We start from the raw sequence: 14335 nt of genomic DNA, 5'->3' as shown, positions 1-14335 counted from the left end.
GCATCAGTGGACACTGTTGAAAGACAATCTCAGTTACCACCTTTGTGAGACTTTTAGTTTGGTGGAGACAGTCTTTGGACAGTGCCATACATGCTGTAAGAGAGATACTGTAGAAATGAATTCTAGAAGACAGAAGATTGCAAAAGTCCTTAGGGAAGACTCATAAAGGAGTGTAGCCACGGACAAACTGGAAGCTCTTTCTTTCTCATCTTTCTGCTTTACGCCCTAGGGCTAAGCCCTGAAAAACGTCAGGAAATGATTCTTAACTCTTTTTTTTTTTTTTTTTAATTTTTTTAATTTTTTTTTTTTAAAGATTTTATTTATTTATTTGACAGAGAGAAATCACAAGTACACTGAGAGGCAGGCAGAGAGAGAGAGAGGGAAGCAGGCTCCCCGCTGAGCAGAGAGCCCGATGCGGGACTCAATCCCAGGACCCTGAGATCATGACCTGAGCCGAAGGCAGCGGCTTAACCCACTGAGCCACCCAGGCGCCCGATTCTTAACTCTTTTGAAGGTTCAAATTCCATTTCTCCTAAAAAGAAGAGTAGTGAAAATGTTTCTGAAGTGATTGTCATGATGGTTATTATTTTCCAATTTAGTCTAGTTTTATTTATTTTTTGAGACTTTCAGGACATCCCCTATACTTAAGGATATCCTGACAAGTATCAGAACCAATCTGGGGATTGCTGACTTAAAAGCTTTAACTTTGGGGCACGTGGGTGGCTCAGCCCACTAAGCATCTGCTTCAGCTCAGGTGATGATCTCCAGGTCCTGGATTCGAGCCCCATGTCGGGCTGCCAGCTCAGTGGAGAGTCTGCTTCTCCCTCTCCCTCTGCTCCTCCCCCTGCTTGTGCTCGCTCTCTGTATCTCTCTCAAATGAACTAATAAAATCTTAAACAACAACAACAACAACAAACCTTTAAATTTGGTGGGAGCTAGACATTAATTAAACTTAAAGTAACAGCCAACCATAGCAAATGAGGCACACTTTACAAAAAGACTTTCCAGAGGGAAACCTGGGTGGTTTAGCCGGTTGAGCATCTGACTCTTGATTTTGGCTTGGGTCATGATCTCCATGTAGTGAGATCTGCTCCATCCTGCGCATGAAACCTGCTTAAGATTTTCCCTCTCTCCGTCTCCCACTCCTCCCTCTCTTGAAAAAAAATTTGCCCCCCGGGTAATACCAGACTGCTTTAAAAAGAGAAGAAAGAAACTTCCTGATTCCCCAGGTTTCAGTTTAATTTATGTCTCATTTTCACCTCATAAGAAAAGACATGCTAGTCACCTTCTTTTGAATATTGCATCATCAAATGTTGGTGGTTTGAGAGCCATTCCACTCACAGACTGGATGATTCTAGACCCTTTCACTTTTCTTCATTTAGACCTAGCTAATCTCTGGAACTGGTACTGACCCAATAAGAGCCTTATTCTGTGACCTAAAAAGGAGTGAGACCAAAAACCAGCAAGCCAGGAAGTTGCTTCTAAACAGGGACATAGCCAGTTAATTGCTGATTGACTGATTTAAAATTCAGAGGATGAAGGCTCTGGCAGCTACAAATAAGAAGGTATTCTTGTAGTTTCTGAGGAATCCCAGTAAGCCATTGTTTGGTCCCCCAATAATGGGACCATGGTCAAAGGAACAAGACTGATACAAAGGGAAGGTCTATTTTGTGCCAAGTATCAAGAATCAAACCTACCGCAAAGAGACCGGTTTCGGCCGCCCCTTACAGAGAGTGCGACCCCTCCCTGCCTCACAGACTAACTTTTATAGAGCAAAGACCATGTGGTTGAGCCTGGCCACACACAGGTGGCCAATGAGACTGCAACACACAGAGGAAGCTGCACAGCCATGCTGGAAAGGGAACACCTGGAATTTAGTTTCACGCCCACAGTCAATGGAATTTTTCTGCTGCTTAAAGGGGTGGGAGGCGGCAAGAGCATTTGACAATCAGGAAACCTTCAGACATCTGTCCAGGGTCCCATAGAGTGAGTGATTCATCTGTGATATAATATACCCCAGGGCATGCACATTTATACGATTCTTTTTTTTTTTTTTTTAAAGATCTTATTTATTTATTTGACAGAGAGAGATCACAAGTAGATGGAGAGGCAGGCAGAGAGAGAGAGAGAGAGAGAGGGAAGCAGGCTCCCTGCTGAGCAGAGAGCCCAATGCGGGACTTGATCCAGGACCCTGAGATCATGACCTGAGCAGAAGGCAGCGGCTTAACCCACTGAGCCACCCAGGCCTCCCACGATTCTTTTTTTTTTTTTTTTTTAAGAGTTTTATTTATCAGAGAGAGAACAAGCACGAGGAGCAGCAGGCACATGGGTAAGCAGACTCCCTGCTGAGCAAGAAGCCCAGTGCAGGACTTGATCCCAGGACCTCATGACCTGCGCTGAAGGTAGATGCTTAACGGACTGTCCCTATATGATTCCTTTTTAAATGTGAGCTTGAAGACTCAGATCTAACTTCACTTGCTCTGTGGCCAGGTAAATACGCCACAAGCTTTATTTATAAAATGGGTCCACACAAGGCTCCTCTGAGAAATACAGATATAAGAGATCCTCATTCACTTTTGACTTTATGTGGGGCTTTTTAATAAAGATCCAAAAAAGGACACGAAAATTTCTGCCCCCTCAAGTGTCTTGAAGTAGCTCCCCATACCTACCTCCCAACCAACCTCCCCTTCCTCGAATTTGTGCGTCAGAACACTCTGATGTAGCCCAGACTGTACTGAGATGCAGCGAAGCGCTGCGACGTCAGACAATTCCAGCTCTCTGGGTCTTTGCCACCAACCAGGAAGATACTTACACACAGCTGTGACTTCATCAACAGGGCTGCTGGAAGCCGCTGGCAGGAAGAGGGTGTGGCCACCGAAGGGTCACTTCCGCTTCCGTTGGCGCAGGCGCTATCATTTCTTCTGCCACCGTGACTAAGATGGAAGCGTTTTTGGAGTCGCCGTCCAGACTTTGGGCCGGGGGTCCGGCCCCGGGGCAATTTTACCACATCCCGCCTACTCCTGGTGCCTCCTTGGAGCCGGCATCCTCGCCCTACGGGGGTCCGATTACGCGCACGCAGTAAGTGTTCGGCATCTTAGCCTGTAAAAGGGGCGGGACGGTGAGGCCTGGTCGGGCCGGCCGGGTCTGAGGAAACCGGGAAAGGCGAGGCGGGGACGCCGGGGCCGAGAGCCCCGGAGAATGATAGGACACATAGAAAATCAGAAGCGGAACTCACTGCGTGGAAGGGAGCTGAGGCTCTTTCCTCTACCTCGTGCTTCTACCCTCGCCAGAACTCTCTCTGTCTAGGAACCCCATGGTGACCGGGACCTCGGTCTTGGGCGTTAAGTTTGAGGGTGGAGTGGTGATTGCCGCAGACATGCTGGGCTCCTACGGCTCCTTGGCTCGTTTCCGCAACATCTCTCGCATTATGCGAGTCAACGACAGCACCATGTTGGGTGCTTCCGGAGATTATGCAGATTTCCAGTATTTGAAGCAAGTTCTCGGCCAGATGGTGTAAGTTATGGGAGAATAGGGAATAGATCCCAGATGGGGAGACGAATTCACTGTTTGGGTTTTTTGTTTATTTGTTTTGTTTGTTTGTTTGTTTGTTGTTTGTTTTTTAAATCCCCTTAGAAGTTCTAGAGTGGAGGAGTTTGAGGCTGCAGCAGAGGACAGGAAAATTGTTGGGGGTGGAAGAAGAGAGTTTGCAATACATAGTTTTCGGCATTAGGGGGTGTAAAATAGGGAAGATTGTGGTAACTTGTTTTGGTGCGGAGGGGGGTGGATGGAATTCCTGACTTCCGTTCTTTCCCTTTTCTCATAACCAATTCCTTTTAAGGATTGATGAGGAGCTGTTGGGAGATGGACACAGCTATAGTCCTAGAGCTATTCATTCATGGCTGACCAGGGCCATGTACAGCCGCCGCTCCAAGATGAACCCCCTGTGGAACACCATGGTCATTGGAGGCTATGCTGATGGAGAGAGGTTGACTTGAAATAACTTAATTTCCCTGACTACCCAACCTCTAGTGTCCATGTAGTATTTTATCTCTTCCTTCTGAGTGAATGCCACTTCTCAGACCCCATGGCCCATCTTTCAGCTAAGATACCTAAGAAAACCTAAGATGAAATGAATTCTTTGACCTCTTGTGTCCTGTTAGCTTCCTCGGCTATGTGGACATGCTTGGTGTAGCTTATGAAGCCCCTTCACTGGCCACTGGTTATGGTGCATACTTGGCTCAGGTAGGTGTGTGAGAGGGGAGGGACGACAAAGCACTGGGGACTAGTTGTCTGCTTGTTCTTCCCTTGAAATTCCAACATGAGGACTAGGCTAGGATCCCTGCTCCTGGGCAGATGGCTTTCTTTGTAGTCTGGAGGCTGTATGTGTTGGCACTTACATTCCAGAGACAAAATGGTATGTCAGATACTTAGTAGACCTGAGTAAAGAGGGATGCCCTAGAATTTACCCTTTAAGTCGGTGTTAGCCCAGGTAAGCAGAATTCATTCTGCTGACAGAGGTGGACTGTCCCTTTTTTTTTTTTTTTCCTTTTTTAAAAATCATTTATGCTGTGGATTTGGAACCGACGGGTATTCAGCCCCTGATATCTCCTGTGTTTTTCCCATTTCCCTAGCCTCTGCTGCGAGAAGTTCTGGAAAAGCAGCCAGTCCTGAGCCAGAGTGAGGCCCGAGAGCTAGTGGAACGCTGTATGCGAGTGCTGTATTATCGAGATGCCCGTTCTTATAACCGGGTGAGGAGGGATATGAGTAATAAAGATGAGGGGACTCTAACTGGTGGGCCCTTGATAGTTGCAGTACCTGGATCTTTGCTTTTGAAGAACTGATTGCCAAATTTCAGATTAGGGGACGATCCCCTACTTGATCTTTGAGCAGCCCTCAGAGACTTCTTCATGGGGGTGAGGGTGGGCATTTTCATTGGGAGCTCTGCTTTCTTTCAGTTTCAAATTGCCACTGTCACCGAAAAAGGTGTTGAAATCGAGGGACCACTGTCTGCAGAGACTAACTGGGAAATTGCTCACATGATCAGGTGATTGAAATTAAAATTACATAATTAAAAATAAGTGGTAGAACAGTTGGGAGGCCCATTGGCTGGCACTAAGCTGGGTTTTTCTGGAGCTCTCAACCAAAAGAATTCTTTGGGTGGAGAGGATTTTGGTAGGAGGGTAGAATTGCTTATAGATATTAATTCTTCCCCAATGGCTTCACAATTTTATTATGCTCTCTTCCTTTTTAGTGGTTTTGAATGAAATACAGATGCATTATCCAGAATTGCAGTTGTACTCTTCTTCTAACTTTGAACTTGGCTGGTTCAAAGATACACTTTTCTATTGTAAAATAAATAAATCCTTTGAAACGCATGCTGAGTGGTTTTACTGTCTGACTAGGTCACACCTGGAGTGAAGGTGTGAAGTACTGCCACACGCCATCTTCCTCCCTGCTCAGAGAACCCTTGGCTCTTGGTTCTTATAGCAAATACAGGATTTTCTGCATGACAGTACAGGAAATCCACCACTGTCTTCATTTGGGCCTGTACTAGAAAAGTTTTGTATAGAGCCCAGGCTTAATCTGTGGGATAACAAAGTGCTTAACATTTTTCTTCAACATATCCATCCAGCTAGATTCTTAAGGATTTTCTGGTTTAATGTTGGCTACAAATGTGATTTTAGTTAAAACACCATTTCAGAGACATAAATGTAGCATCTAATAAAGCTGTGGGTAAGGTGATTCCTAAGCAGGACCTGACAGCTTCAATCTCTCACCCATGCCACCCTCTTCACCCTTAATAGATGGAATACTAAATATCTTGAACATTTAATTTAAATGTTTATTGTTCAAATCTAGTACCATAAAGTCTTAAAATTATGTGTTCATTTAAAGTCCTAAGTTTAGCTGTGAGTCAAATCCTTTGGGGTGTTAGCCAAATTCTCCCCAAATGGTGTTAAACCTGAATTCTAAAAATGAACACTAGGTGAATCTGATGCATATCCTCTCAACTGCTTTGAGAAACTAGTATAGGCAGCAAACTGAAACTACTGCAGAAGTTTAGTAAGGTGAGAGTGCAGATCAAAATATCCCTCCATTTTATCATCCATGTTACAACAAACTAGTAAATGGGAAAGTAAAAGGAAACCATGAGTTTTCTATTTCAGTCTTCACATATTCAGTCTCAACACAGAAAGTAGTCAATAAATACTTGTTTATTGATTAAACTGAATTATAAAAAAACAAAACAAAAAAAACTTCCTTCTACTACTAAGCCATGCGGGCGGAATCCACAAAGATAACTTCCTGGCCAAAACCCAGCTGATCCACTGTTGGTGTTAATGGTCTTAAAAAAATTACCCCTCAAGAAAGTCATACAGTATGCAGAGGACAGGAACCCAGCTCTGCTGAGGCTGGGGCTGCTGTGGAGACTACCAAAGAGGAGGATTAGGTCATTGTAGATAGTTGACCATAGTTCTTGAACTTTCTCAAAGGCAAAGGGTTGACTTCAAAGTCCATACTGTCAAAATGGCATCAGGCAAAAAGCTGGGGAAGAGAAGCCCAAGAGAAGATGGATCCTCAGTTCACTTTTCAGATGCCATGGGTTCATGAAGTTGGCCAAGCTGTTTATGGGCAGGATCACTCCAGTTCACTATATTATAGTGTGCTGGGGGTTAAAAAACCAAAAAAATGGAGGTGAGGAGAAACAGGTGGTAACAAATGTCACCCCTGTACCACCAGGCCCATCACATCTTGAGCATGTCCCAGTCTGTGAAAAGCCTACTAAAATAGGGTTACCTAGAAAAAAACCACATTGTTTATAAATCCATTTCCCCTCATTTTATTAAATGTTCCATTTATGTACATTTTAAAGATGAACCATTTACAAGCCTAAGCAGGCTGCCTCCTTGGCTCCCAGGAGGGACATGTTGCTGAAAGCCTTGGGATGGACAGAAGGTGTAGCTGTGGGAAAGCTGGACTTGGGTTTTTGTTCCTTTTCTATGTATGATACAGTACATTTCAGTTTATAACCATGAGTACATACAGTTAAAAAAAATCCCTCATGCAAACTGTAGAAAAAATTTCTTTCCTTGAAGCTGGCAGTGAAAAATAAAGATTCATGTCTTTTTCTTTGTGCACACCCCTGTGTGTTTCTTCTTCAGGTCACCATCTTCTCTAAGCATTAAAAGAAATAAGGAAAGCCACAGGGTAAGCAGGATTTCAACAAGTGGTCTGTCTTGTTTTTAAAGTTCAACACTTAACTTCTTGCACAATTAGCTCCTGGCTGTAGGACATGTGATCTCTGGAACAGGCATACTATCCACTTAACATGATGAAGACCCATACACTGGGAAGGCTCCCACCCTAATGCTGTAATCACCTCAATACCTCTTGCTTGCTAACGACACATGTATGATCCTTTGTCCAGAGTGATGGTGTGAGCATGGGAAAAGGGGCTAAGATCCCAAGTGCAAAGAATATTGGTTTTGTCATGTTTTTGTTGGAGGGAGGGTGGTGAGGAAAAACAAATCTAATTCTTCATTCTGGATGAGAGGTGGTTTCATGCATTTTTAAAGCCAAAATTTTATACCTCAGAGTTGCTGTAGAAACCAACATCTCTGGAGAGGGAAGGAAACAAAGGAGAAGGAAGAGAGAGTTCGGTGGGATTTTTTTTTTCCATTTTCATTTTTATATAAAAGTGTTAAGACCACAATGAAAAAAGTTTTTTTTATCCATATATATAATAAACCAGTTTGTGAGCTACATATTTTTGTCTTTCCCATCTTCAGAAATGTTCTCACATTGACAATGGTTGGATAGCATCATGCCCAAAGACATTGCCACACAGTAAAACAAACAAAACCAGATGTACTATGATACAGTTGAGGTAAAAGGGGAAACAAAAAATTTTTAACATTCATCCACGAAGAATTTTTTTTCTTTTTCTTGATTTTGTCAGAAAAATACCACACACAGTGATTTAAATTAAAAAAAAAAAAAAAAAGTCACGAAAACCTGTTTTTAGCAGAAGTGAATGACCAATGGGCCAGCTCCTTGGCTCAGATGGGATCACTACTGGTATTCCTAATAATCCACAAATCCACAGGGAAACAGAGTCAACATTGGGGGGAGTGGTGGCATAAAATTAAAAAATATAAACCAAATACCCGACCTGGCATAACCCCCTTTCCCTAAGTCCCTCTACCCCCCCCTTCACACTTTCCCACCCCCACTCCACACCCGCTCATGATGCCAACACTCAAATCTCCATCAGATCTAGGTCAGCTTCTTCAAAGCCATAAAAGGACTCGGTCTCACTTTCACCCTCAAAGAGCTGGTGAAGGCTTTCAGGCTCAATTGTCTCTTCAGGAGATGACCTGGGTCGGGGAGTGGAAGCTGAGGGCTCCTCAGACTGTTCCCCACTTAGCTTCAGCTGCTCCTCGAGGGAGGCAATGAGCTCCTCCTGCATGTCAGCATTTCTTGTGGGTGAGTTAATGTTGCCATCAGGGCCAGGCAGAACACTAGCCACAAGGAAGGACCGTTGCACCAGCTCTGGACAGTCCCCAATGACACCCAGCACCTCAGCCAGCCAGACCAGCACCAGCTGAAGCAGGACGTCCGAATCACACGCAGTATCTGCCATTTCCCGAGCCTGTTCCTTCCACTTTTTGTGTAGGAAGTTCTTGACAGTTCGTTTGATGCATACATCTAACGGCTGGATTTTGGAGCTACAGCCCGCGGGGACCACTGCAGGCAAGGTGCTAGAGGCACTCAGCATAGCCAGCACCTCTTCTGACAAGTGAGTGCGATGACAATCCATCACAAGCATGCCTTTGCTGCGCTGGCATGCCGTGTGCTTCTGCCACACTCGGGCGGACCACAGCTCCATGATCTCATCATCACTGTAGCCACTCTCCTTCGCCTCTAGCAAGATAGAGTCTGGCACATTAGCAGGCTGATCCATTTGTCCTCGGTAGAAAACCAGGGTGGGGAGGACAGTGCCATCTGCCAGAATGGCCAGCACCACATCACACCACGGTTCCCCTGTGCCAACTGTCTGCAGGGCATTCTCCTTACGGTCATCACTGCTCAGCACCTCCGTATCTAGAAACAAGGAGATCTCATCAATCGCCACAATCATGGACAAGGGTAAGTCCTGGTTGTGAATCTGTCGCTGTACGAATTCAATGAAGAGTCCTGCATTCTCTGCCACATCCTTAGGTAGGGTGTGGGCCACGGCGCGCCGGGCATGGGGAGTCAGGTGGTGCCGGAGCATGAAACGCACAGCCCATTCGTAAGAGATCTTAAACCCCCCCTCCAAAGAACGTCCTATTTTGGTGGCCTTCTGGAACAAGGTCTCCTCATTCACAGGTAACTGTTGCTCTCGCTGGGTTAGCACCCACTCAGCCAGCTTCTCTTCTGCCTCTAAGCTCAGGTATTTGCCCTCCAGATTCTCCCCCTGGGAGGCCTGGAAGCGCCGAAGCCAACGCCGGATCCGTCGCTGGGGATTTCGGAAGTGTTCAGCAGCCTGTTCCGTATTGCAGCACAGGGCAAACAGTACCACTCGAAGCTTCTTCACAGACAGCTGCTCCTTCTTGCCAACCCCACCGCCACTACTGCCCCCTATTGCCTGCTCAGGCTCCTGCATGACTGGGCTCCCTTCATCCTGGTCATCAACATTCAGACATTCGGCCCCCTCTGCGGCCAAGGGCGGAAGGGCTAAAGGCTGGGGGTGAGTTGGGGTTGGTGGTGGGGTTGCAGTTGAGGCTGGTGATGGGAGTGCTTGGGCCATAGGAGTCACAAGCTCTTCAGGCTCAGCAGGGGTGGCCCCCGCAGATTTCACAGTGGCAGTTTTATTAGAGGGGAAGGTAGGAGGAGTATATATATTCTTCAAGCTCCGGTCATGCACTCGGTCACGAATGTGGCCATGTCTAAAGGATTGAAAAGAAAGCTCGGTTAAACTAGGAAAATGAAATACTAATAGTAGCAATGATAATAATAAAAAAAGATGAAATACACTGAAAATAGAAATTAAACGATGAAGTGAGTTTCTGTTACCTTGAGTGAGACATCCAAGTGAGTCCTATAGAAAATGAGACAATAAAATGTTAACTCAGAGAAGAAACAAGCCCTTCAGTCTTATATAAATGTCAGGCTGGAATGCTTCCAATTTGGTGATGTCCATCTGAACACCAGATGAGCTAGCCTAGGTAGAGAGGCTCCTGACTCATATGGTAGAACTTATATCCTTATTTTCCTTTTCTGTTGTCCAACTAACTCCCATCTCTACTACTTACCCCGTGGCAGGATGCTGCTGGATCTGTGAGAGGGGTTGAATACCAAATGTTTGGCCATGGCATCTCCCACAGAGGTAACAAAGGTACATGAAGTGCAAGCCAGCTTGATACCACTAAGAAAAAGAATCAAGAGTATATAAAACAAATATATCAATGACACTAGGGATAAAATCTGAGGCCTGATAAAAAAAGAGAATGTTCTTTCTCTTCTTTCTCAAATTAATTCACGTACCTCCCCCAAGTTAATTAAAAGGATTTAATGTTACGAATGTGGAAAATTAAGAGACCATCACTAAGCTTTCCCTTACCTCACAGAATTTTTAAACAAAGCCAAATACTTGGGGCTCTTGCGTGGAACATGATTGCTGAGAAAGACAAAGAAAAAACAGCATGAGTTAGGGGGTTCTGACCATTAAACAAGAGATCATCAGTTTCTGACAATGCCCCAACAAAAGAGATGCCACTTTAATCCATCTTCACCTCAACCTAAGCCAGTTTTCCTACCATATTAATATTCCCTATTAATATGCATATGTATCACCAGAAGAGCTATTAAAACACACATTCTGACTCAATAGTCTGGGGTTGGAAGGAAGGGCTGAATTTCCAACAAGCTCCCATCTATTGCTGCTGGTGTTTGAGCCACACTCTGAGTAGCAAAATCCTACAAAATCAGAGCACAGACCATCAAAGTCAAATGAACATGGGTTTGACTCTTATCCTACTAGGAGAGATGGACAGACAGCTCTAAGAGCTGAAGGAGGGAATAAAATGAGTTCTGGAGACTCTGGAGATAAGATCACTAGTTTAACCCAGACTTACTTGATCATGTGGTTGGCATAGGCTCGAGAGCAGCAGGTGCTATAGCGACACAGAGAGCAGTGAACGTAAGTAGGGAAATGATTAGGGAAATCCGGAATCTCAAAGCTGCACTCCAGGCATGTCTGCCGACCCATAACACTCCTGTTGAGAAACAAGGAAAATTCCTGTTATTGCCCCAGGAGTCCTCAAATTGTGGGGGCTTCAGACAACAGATCCTGCTAAAAAGGCTAGTAGATTACACTGGCTATAGGAACAGTCGTGCCCACCCGGCCCCCAGCCTCCAGAAGCCACTGACATTTTCCTAACAGCTCTCTTCTGGATGTTGCGTCGGACAGGGGGATAAAGGAAGACAGGCAGAGGGTCCGTTGAGGAGGTCAGGGGTGTTGCCTCCTGCAAGGTGCTGGGAGGTGCATCATTGGAGGAAACAGGAACAGTGCGTGGCTGCCCTCGGGAAGCCCGGATTGTCACCTGCGAGCCAAGGGAAGGAAAAATTAGATACCAGCCATGCTAAACCTTGAATACTAATAATCTCTATTCCCCTCCACTTGGATCTATATAAGATACAGTGACAAGTCTTTTACCTTTGTGCCTGGTTTCAAACCTTCCAGCTGCTTGGGTTTACGGAAAGTTTTATGATGCTGAAGCTTGTGTTCAATTTTGTCCTTGGCAAAGAGAAACTGCAGCCGGCATTTGTTGCAGTGATAAACATTCCTCTTCTGAAGGGGGAGAAAGAAAGAAAATCCCTTAAAGATTCCCAATAAATTTTCTTCCCTGATGAGAAGGCAGATGCATGCTAACAATCATTCCTTCCCCCTTTCTGTGGATAACTGAAAGAGGAAGAAATACACAACACCAAACCTACCACTGAGAATCATCACGTCCCATGGTCCCAAAGAAAGGCAGACTCACAGCCAAGATGACTAGGTCCTCCAACCATCTCTTCTTGACTTGGTTTAACAATGTGGATTAGTGGCTTAAGCTTTACTTGCCCCTATTTTGTCTTTATAATGCAGACAGTGCTACCTACTTCTGGATATTCTTTCTTTTTTTAAACACAGTAAAATGTACATGATGGAAAAAAAAATCATCACTTTTTATTCCACGCCTTCACATTTTAAGTTTGCCTTCAATTCCAACCCTCCACCTCTTTGCACAGAAACAATTTGCTACTAGTTTCCTGAGTATTCTTTCAGACATAGCCACATAACACACACACACACAATCTCCAATCATGACCTCCCTGTTTGTCCTTTTTCTTTAACATGAATAACAGTATTTTTCTATAGCTTTCTATACCTTTCTATTCCTTGCTATCTTTCCTCTTAACACTTCAATATATATACATGCACCTCTTCCTGTGAGACCAGTTTGAGGATTCAGACTGCCTAGTATTGAAGTCCTTCAGAAACAGGACTCAGGTCTATGGTTTTCTTCCCAGGATAACAAGGCTCCATTACCTGAGTACAAGGGACAATTTCCACACTGCTCTTTGCAATACACATGTGGGGGATTATAGGCAGTCACCCCTATGCAAATTAAGTGTGTGAGCCCAAGACGGAGCTCACACGTGAGAGTGCAGGCACGTGAGTGCAGACCCAGGCAAGTGTTCAGCACAGATGCAACCATGTGGTTCTCCATTTTGTGCCTTCTCTATGTACCTTCACTCTCCTCTTCTAGTGGCTCCTTTGTTGCAGCATTTAAAACAAGGCCCTATTTACTCCATCTTAAAAACAAAACACAAAAGCAACGACAAATTCTCTTCTGCTACCTCTTTCCCTGGATGTGCCAGCCCTCAATCTTCCCCTTCTGAAACTTTAAAAAAAAAAAAAAAAAAAAAAAAAAGTTGTCTCCATTTCCTTCCTCTTCTTCATTCATCCTGCTGAAATCTGACTTCCACTCTCCTAACCAACCACATGGCTCCTATCAACGTTGCTGAATTAAAGGCTGGCCTCTAAATTTCTATGGTGCTTGTCATCTTGGTGTCTATGGCTTGACATCTATGGTGCTCCAACATTCAGATCATACCCCTGACTTCAAAACACTTTCCTCCCTTCAGCTTCCTTGACATCCAGTCTCTTCTGGATTTCCTCCTAGGACTAAGGTACTGTATTTGTAGACAGAGTCTTCAGAGGTTCTAAGCCTTCATCTTATTCTTAATTGGGGGTGAAGGAACATGACAATTTCTATGTTTAAAATCACTTGGTTTATATAATTCCTAAGTATGTTTTCCACAACCCAAGCTTTTCTCCCAGGTTTCAGACCTAGATAATCTGTTTAACAGACAACTATAGCTGCTGTCCACAGACACTGCTATCTCAGAATACCCAAACATGTAATCCCCACTTCTGCCGCCAACCTTTCTTTCTACCGTGTTTCTATCTCAATACATAGTTTCACCATTCATCCATTTTTCCCGAGCCAGAATTTTAGCCACTATTCCTAACTCCTTTCTCACTACCTTTACCAAATCCATCTCTAAATTATAAATACCACTTACCTTCTCAATTATCTCTCAACACTATCCTTTCTTCATTTCAAAGCCAAAAGCCACTACTGTCTCTCATCTAAACCAAAAGAGCCTTTGATGTGTCCCCCTAACTCTGGTCCTGAGCTCTTTCAATTCATTCTCCTGTTGCAGCCAGTATAATCATAAGTTAAAACAAATTTGAACTTACCACTCAAGAACTTTAAAAATTCCTTTAATGCCTCCCCAGTGACTCATAAAGTTGAAACTCCTTTTCATGGCTTACAGGATTCTCCATCACCTGTTTCCTAATTTCCAACCTTCCCCTTGTAGCCCACACTCAAACCACTTCCTTCCTTTAATTGAACTTCCTTTACTTCTTTGAACCTCCATACTCTCACTCTGTGCTTTGGAGAACACTCTTCTTTCATCCCACTTCACTTGGCTCACCCTTCCTCATACTTCAGATCTTGAATACTCTTCTTCTAAGGAAGCTTTAGCAGGCTTCCAAAATAGGTATATGCTTTTCTTTATCTTATACTTCCCCAACACAATATTCTCCATGCTCTACTACTGGTCTTGTATATCACTAAATCCCTGGCACCTAGCTCAGTGCATGGCATATTACTGCAATTTGGCAAATTTTTGCAAACATATATACAGTATCTTCTCTACCAAAATTATCTGCCTAGCTCAGCCCTGGCCCCAGCATCCATAAGACTTTAAGAATGAGAATATGGGAACTGCTTGG

General features: G+C 44.3%; 2 protein-coding genes across 4 annotated transcripts in view; one reads left to right on the top strand and one right to left on the bottom strand.

Moving 5' to 3' along the window:
* SELENBP1 (selenium binding protein 1) overlaps positions 1-2819 on the bottom strand; it is a 41151-nt gene extending 38332 nt beyond the window's left edge. The window contains exon 1 of the mRNA XM_082685862.1: positions 2813-2819. The gene's annotated coding sequence lies outside the window, so the exon portion shown is untranslated. The remainder of the gene's footprint in view (positions 1-2812) is intronic.
* On the top strand, positions 2285-10032 carry PSMB4 (proteasome 20S subunit beta 4). Of its 3 annotated transcripts, XM_082685864.1 has the most exons (9): positions 2890-3078; positions 3307-3513; positions 3839-3985; positions 4161-4242; positions 4632-4748; positions 4956-5044; positions 8678-8800; positions 9065-9150; positions 9452-10032. In XM_082685864.1, the coding sequence occupies exons 1-9, from the start codon at positions 2939-2941 to the stop codon at positions 9649-9651; spliced, it is 1191 nt and encodes a 396-aa protein (XP_082541990.1). In that variant the 5' UTR covers positions 2890-2938; the 3' UTR covers positions 9652-10032. The 3 variants fall into 3 exon arrangements, with proteins under 3 accessions (XP_082541991.1, XP_082541992.1, XP_082541990.1); XM_082685865.1 differs by lacking the exons at positions 8678-8800; positions 9065-9150; positions 9452-10032 and adding exons at positions 2285-2402; positions 5252-5375 and having other exon boundaries at positions 2837-3078; XM_082685866.1 differs by lacking the exons at positions 8678-8800; positions 9065-9150; positions 9452-10032 and adding an exon at positions 5252-5375 and having other exon boundaries at positions 2801-3078.
* Positions 10033-14335: the final 4303 nt, after the last annotated feature.

This window comes from Mustela nivalis (assembly GCF_964662115.1).
Source record: "Mustela nivalis genome assembly, chromosome: 10".
In the NCBI taxonomy this organism is placed as follows: Eukaryota; Metazoa; Chordata; class Mammalia; order Carnivora; family Mustelidae; genus Mustela; species Mustela nivalis.
This window is presented reverse-complemented; position numbering and strand designations above follow the sequence as displayed.